At 62.3% G+C, this 6,381-nt stretch overlaps 1 protein-coding gene across 1 annotated transcript; it reads left to right on the top strand.

Annotated features, from left to right (window-relative positions):
• The first annotated feature begins 2,768 nt into the window (after positions 1–2,768).
• IRF2BP2 (interferon regulatory factor 2 binding protein 2) lies at positions 2,769–5,075 on the top strand. Its single transcript, XM_082303267.1, has 2 exons — positions 2,769–3,933; positions 4,204–5,075. Exons 1-2 carry the CDS (start codon positions 2,907–2,909, stop codon positions 4,923–4,925), a joined length of 1,749 nt encoding a protein of 582 aa, XP_082159393.1. The 5' UTR covers positions 2,769–2,906; the 3' UTR covers positions 4,926–5,075.
• Positions 5,076–6,381: the final 1,306 nt, after the last annotated feature.

Below are 6,381 nucleotides of genomic sequence, written 5' to 3'. Positions count from 1 at the left end.
CTATTTTTTTTTTTGTGATTTGATACATAAACCACATTTCCTATGTAGCACTGCCACTATTTTTTATCAGCTTTTTGACATTGAGCTTGGTAACATGATTTTGTTGGGTTTTTTTTTCATTTTCCACCAGAATGAATTCAAAGGCAGCGAATGCAGCAAAACCAGAATACTGCTCATCTTGACTTTTCCATGCAGCTAGTTTTCATTAAAAAAACAGGAAAATAAATACAGATCACATTTTCTGTCCTGCAGTTAAAAGCCTGCCACAGCTCAAAGCTTTGCTTTCTTCTTACCCTGCAGCCTCGCTCAGCTAGCACTCCAGCTCTGCTCATGATCTGAAATGCGCAAACACACTGTTTCTTGGCTTTCCACCAGTATATATAAATATATGTAATTTTTTCCTTCGGAGAACCTGGAGGCTAAAGCAAGAGGGCAAAGGAGTACGTGACTAAAACATCCAAACTTCCTCTTTCATAAGCCATCACATGATGAAGTGCAATTACAATTCCTGCCTTGTCCCTGCCAATTGCAGGCGCATTGCCTCACCCGAGAAACCCTGCTTCTTCTCTCCCCCCCCCTCCCGTGTGTGTGTGTGTGTGTGGAGGCAGCGATCGCTGCAGCCGGCTTGGCGAGGCTCCAGCTTCGGGCTGGAGAAAGAGGGCAGTGGGTGGAAGACGAAAACAAAGATCTGTTTACTTAGCTTGCATGGATAAATCGTCTTTCCAGCCGGGGAGGGGAGGAGGGAAGAGACACAGCTTTAAAGGACTTTGATGCAATGTGAAAGGAGGGCTGCTCGGGAAAAGCAAGCCGATGTTAACCCTTGGCTCTCCGGGAACACGGCGGGGCCACGGCGGGGCTACCCCCTTCTTGTTCCTGCCCACCGGCCCCAGCGGGCCGCCGCAGGGCTGCTAGGAGCTGTGAGGGCTCCGGGGGCAGCTCCCGAGGTAGCAGCCCTGAGCGCCGCAACGACGTGCAGGGCTGGGCTGGGGGCCGGGGCGGGCTTTTATTTCGCTTATGTACAGCCCGGCGCCTCCAGGACGCCCAGCCGGCCATGCAGTTGCAAAGTCACCCGACCTGGCACGGGGGCCGGCGCTGCAGCCAGCTCCAGGAGGAGAAGGATGCCGTGGTAGGGGGAAGCAACCCCCCCGCAGCCCCGGGGCGCACGGGCGGCCGCGACACCCAGTCCCCGGCCCCGGCGGGCGGCGCGGGAGCGACCGCGGGGCGAGAGGGGAGCGGCTCTGCCCCCGGTGCTCGCCTCACGCCCCCGGCAGCCCGGCCGAGCAAGAGCAGCGAAGCGACGGCGCTGGTGGCGGGGCCAGCCCCGCAGCACCGTCGGGCGGCCCCCAGCCGCGGGGAGCCACCTCCCGGCGGCGGCGACGGACGTCAGAGCTTCCCCAGCCCCGGCCGGCCCCCGCCTCCCGCCTTCCTTCCCTCCCTCCCCCGTAACCTACATAACGCCGTGGGAAGGGCGGCTCGAGCACGGCTGTCGAGGGGAGCAGCCTTCGCCGTGTTCACCCTGCATGGGCAAAGGCGTGCAGCCGACCGTACGTGCCGGGATGCGCCCGGTGAGGGGTTGCTTCACCTCCCGTGGCACACGAGGAGAGCGAACACCCTCTTTTGCTCCCTCCCTTGCCCCCACCTCGTGTTTCAGTGAGGATGCAGGTGGCGGATAAACGATTCACAGTGTGGAAGGGGGTCGGGGAAACAGGTTTTTCTTTTTTGGGAACGAGACGGCTTTTGCTTAGTCTGTGTGAATTTCACTAATCTGCATTAGAGAACTGCTGGTTTGTGGTTTAAAATGACAGGAAATCTAGAACGTCCTATTTCCTGTGCACAATGACAACAGTTAAGAAAAAAAAAAAGCTGGGTAATCGTTGTATTTATTTCTAATGGTGCCTCCTGCTCCGGCGGGGAGAACAAAGCCGGGCACTGCTCGGCGGGGCGCCAGCCCCTGCCCGGAGGTGGCGATGACCGGCCCGGCGGGGGGGACCCCGCAGCTGCGGGGCGCGCCCGGAGCGCCGCCCGTGCCCAAGGTCACAGGGCGAGCGGGGCGGGGGACAGGAGGGGGGACACCGAGCCCCGCACTGCGGGAGACGCCCCATGCCCCGCTGCGCCCACGGGTGGGAGGTTTCAGCAAAGCCCCTCGGCGTGGAGGGAAATAGTAATACACCCAACAATCATAAAAATAACATCAGAAAAGAAGGAGGGAGCTGCAGCGCGCCCCCGCCCCTCGCCTTGTCCCTCTCCGCTCCCACAGCCCTCCCCGGGGGCGAGACGGGGCGGGGGCGCGGCGGCCCCCCGGCGGCAGGAGGAACCCCCGGTGCCGCTGGCGGTGCCGGTGGCGGGGGCGCGGGCAGGGGCCGAGGCTGGGATCGCGGCGGCGGCGGCGGGGCGGGGGCGCTCATCGCGCAGGCGCGGCCGGCACTGTCGAAGAATCGAGGCGGCGGCGCGCAGAGGCGGCGGTGGCGGCTGGAGCCCGGCACGGCACGGCGCCGCCGCCAGCCCCGGCCCCGGCCCCGGCCCCCGTGGCAGTCCCCGCCCCGCCCGCCCCGCCGCCCCGCGCCGCCCCGTAGTAGCCAGAGAGCGGGGGAGCCGTGCGGGCGGCAGCGGCCGCAGCCCTGCGCCAGCCGCGCGGCGGAGATGCGCGTCCCCGCCGCCCTGTGAGCGCCGCCGGCGGAGACGGCGAGGGGAGCGGCGTTCCCCGCAGCGGCTCTGCCTGCCGGGGCGCCCGTCGCGCCCCACTCCAGCGCACGGAAGAGGAAGGCGAGGGGGAGGGGGCCCGGCGGACGGTCCCGCTGCGGCCGCGGCTCCCGAGCCTGCCCGTCGGGACTCCGGTGACGAGGGGCGGAGGAAGCAGCGGCCGGAGCCGGAGCGGGGGGCGCTCGCCGCTGCCCCGGGGCCGGGACATGTCGTCGGCGGCGGTGGCGGCTGCTTCTCGCAGGCAGTCGTGCTACCTGTGCGATCTGCCCCGCATGCCCTGGGCCATGATCTGGGACTTCACCGAGCCCGTCTGCCGGGGCTGCGTCAACTACGAGGGCGCGGACCGCGTGGAGTTCGTCATCGACACGGCGCGGCAGCTGAAGCGGGCGCACGGCTGCTTTCCCGAGGGCCGGGCCCCGCCACCGCCCCACGCCAAGCAGCCTCCGCTCTCTGCCAAGGAGCTCCTGGCGCAGCAGCAGCAGCTCGGCCACCCCTCGGCGGCGGAGGCGGCGGCGCGGCCCCCGCCGCAGCCCCTGGAGCGCTACTCGCTGGCGGCCGAGCGGCCGCCGCCCCGCCTGGGCGCCGAGTACGGCGGCGGCCGGCAGGTCAACGGGATCCTGGTGCCCAACGGCTTCCCCAAGCCCGAGGAGCCGCCAGAGCTCAACCGGCAGAGCCCGAACCCGCGGCGGACGCACGCCGTGCCGCCCACCCTGGTGCCGCTGGTGAACGGCGCCGGGCTCCCCGCCGCCATCGGCGGTCTGGGCAGCCGCGCCGCCGCCGCGGCCGCCGCCTCGCTGGCCGCCATCTCCGCTACGCCCGCCCCGATGGCCGTGCCCGTGCCCCAGCAGCCGGCGGCGGCGGCGCAGGCGGCGGGGCAGGCGGCGGGGCAGCCTGGAGAGCTGGGGCACAAGCGCCCCGGCTCTGTCTCCTCCTCCTCCTCGGGTGGCGGCGGCGGCGCGGCGGGGGAGCACGACACTGGCGCCAAGGAGAAGCGGGGCTCCGCCGAGAGCCTGCCGGCGGCGGCGGCGGAGCTGGCCGCGGAGGGCAAGGGCCGGCCGGGCGCCGAGCAGGAGTGGCTAGCCAAGCCCAAGACAGTGCGGGACACGCTGCTGGCCCTGCACCAGCACGGGGGCCACGCCGTGCCCCCCTTCGACAGCAAATTCAAGAAAGAGCCGGGCATGGCGGGCGGCAGGCTGCTGGGCTACGAGACCAACGGCTCCGTTGCCAAGCCAGGTGAGGAGCCGGGGACCGGGGGTGGCCGGCAGGGGAGGGGAAGGGAGGGGAGGACGGGGCGGGAGGGGGGGCTCTCCAGGGATGCGGGGCGGAGGATGCCGGGCGGGGGATGCCGGGCGGGTTTGGGCGTGCGGGGCGGCGGCCCGGCGGCTTGGGTGGCCGGGTGCCCGGGGGGTGGCCGAGGCCACCCGTTTCCGCGGTTGCTCGGCGATGCATTGTGACTGCGCTGCTTTCTTACCCTCCTCCTTCCCCCCACCTCTGCCTCTACAGGGGCCCGGGCCGCCCGGAAGAGGAAGCCTTCCCCGGAGCCGGAGGGCGAGGCTGGACCCCCGAAGATCAACGGGGAGGTGCAGCCCTGGCTGCCCACCTCGTCGGAAGGGATGAAGCTGCCGCTGACGGCCACCCCCTTCATGTCGCCCCCGCCGCCCACCGCCTCGCCCCACTCCAACCGGACCACGCCGCCCGAGGCGGCACAGAATGGCCAGTCCCCCATGGCTGCCCTCATTCTGGTGGCGGACAATGCCGGGGGCAACCACGCCTCCAAAGACGCCAACCAGGTCCACTCCACCACGCGGAGGAACAGCAGCAGCCCCCCCTCGCCCTCCGCCATGAACCAAAGAAGGCTGGGCCCCGGCAGGGAGGTGCCGGGCCAGGGGGCCAGCGCGGCGGCGGCGGGCGGGCTGGAGCCCGTCCACCCCGCCAGCCTGCCGGACTCGTCCCTCGCCGCCAGCGTCCCTTTGTGTTGTACCCTCTGCCACGAGCGCCTGGAAGACACCCACTTCGTGCAGTGCCCCTCCGTCCCCTCCCACAAGTTCTGCTTCCCCTGCTCCCGGCAGAGCATCAAGCAGCAGGGAGCCAGCGGGGAGGTGTATTGCCCCAGCGGGGAGAAGTGTCCCCTGGTCGGCTCCAACGTCCCCTGGGCCTTCATGCAGGGGGAGATCGCCACCATCCTGGCCGGAGATGTGAAAGTGAAAAAGGAGAGGGACTCGTGACTCGCCTGCGCTCGCCGCCCGACGTCACCTTGAACTCGAACTGCTCGAATTCTGTATATATCTATAAATATATATATATAAATATATATATATCTCCAAGACAAGGGAAATGTAGACTTCATAAACATGGCTGTATAATTTTGATTTTTTTGAATACATTGTGTTTCTATATTTTTTGAAGACAAAAGGTATGTACTTATTATAAAGGCATTTCTTCTAATTCTTCTCCTTTTTTTCTGTTTTGTGTTTTCTTTTTTTCCCTTTTGTTATAGCAACTATTTGTTGTGCTTCCCTGGTGACAGTTACTGTTCAATGTAGGCTGTGACTTGCGCTGCTTTTTTTAGAGAGCACTTGGCAAACCAGAAATGCTTCTAGCTGTATTTGTATGCACTTGTTTCTTCTGTTTTTTCTTTCTTTTCTTTTTTTTTTTTAATGCCAAATACACTTTCTGACATTGTAAAGATTGCCTTACTGTCTGTGATTCCTTATTCCTGGCCCCTGTCCTGTAGAGCTGGTTGCATGCAGGCTTGGTCTGAGGTGGTTGGGGACAAGAGTGGCTAGCCAAGGCAGGCATGCCTTTTGCCATCCCGCTGGCCAGGTGAGCTTAGGGAGCCAGGAGGGCTTTCTCCCAGAAGCATGTGGCTCGGGTTGCGATGGAAGATCCTCCAGATCCAGTTCCAATGTTTCTCAAGGGAAGTTGCCACCAGAGTAGGATGTGGAGAGGTGTCCAAGAGGCGCTGTTGAGTTAGGGATTTCTGGGTTTGTTTGTTTTTGGTTTGGTGTTTTGGTTTTTTTTTTAAGGCAAAGTTGACTGCAGTTCTCGTGATCAGTTGTAAGATTACAAAACTGCATTTATTCACCAATTGCATACCAGGACGTGGAATTTTGATAACGAACTTAGTTAAATGATTGGCAAAGGTGCCAGTGTAGCACTGTCATTTCTGAAGGTCTTCAGTGTCACTTGTGGGGCTTTTGTGTCTTTGGACAAAGCTGGGGATGTGGGGAAGAGACTTTTTAATTTTACTTTAATTTTCAGATAGTGCATATGGATTTTGATTTTGTTTATCAGTCACCTCTAGTGCTGTTGCTATTGTTACTATCGCTGACCCGGTATTTCCAAGTAGTGGCAGGTACGGTGTGGTACAGTGACAGCAGTGACTGAGGCACTGCCAAATTGCCCGCGGGCATATCAGTGACAGCCCAAATGTGGGTGGAGGAAACCTGTAATTTCCTTACTACGTATGCTTGAAACAAACCTACTGCTATTCTTTGAAAATGAAAATATAAACTGGTTGAAATGAAAGCAATTCGGGCTGCACATAATGGCCCTGGCCCTGCCATTTAAGCTACTTTGGAGAACTCTTTTGTAGAGCCACTTCTTTTGATCACACTTCTGCATCACCAAGCAGACTTCTCAAATCAATAAATCATTGGTTACTAGAAATAGTTCAAGTCT

Source organism: Coloeus monedula, assembly GCF_965178545.1.
Source record: "Coloeus monedula genome assembly, chromosome: 2".
NCBI classification, from domain to species: domain Eukaryota; kingdom Metazoa; phylum Chordata; class Aves; order Passeriformes; family Corvidae; genus Coloeus; species Coloeus monedula.
This window is presented reverse-complemented; position numbering and strand designations above follow the sequence as displayed.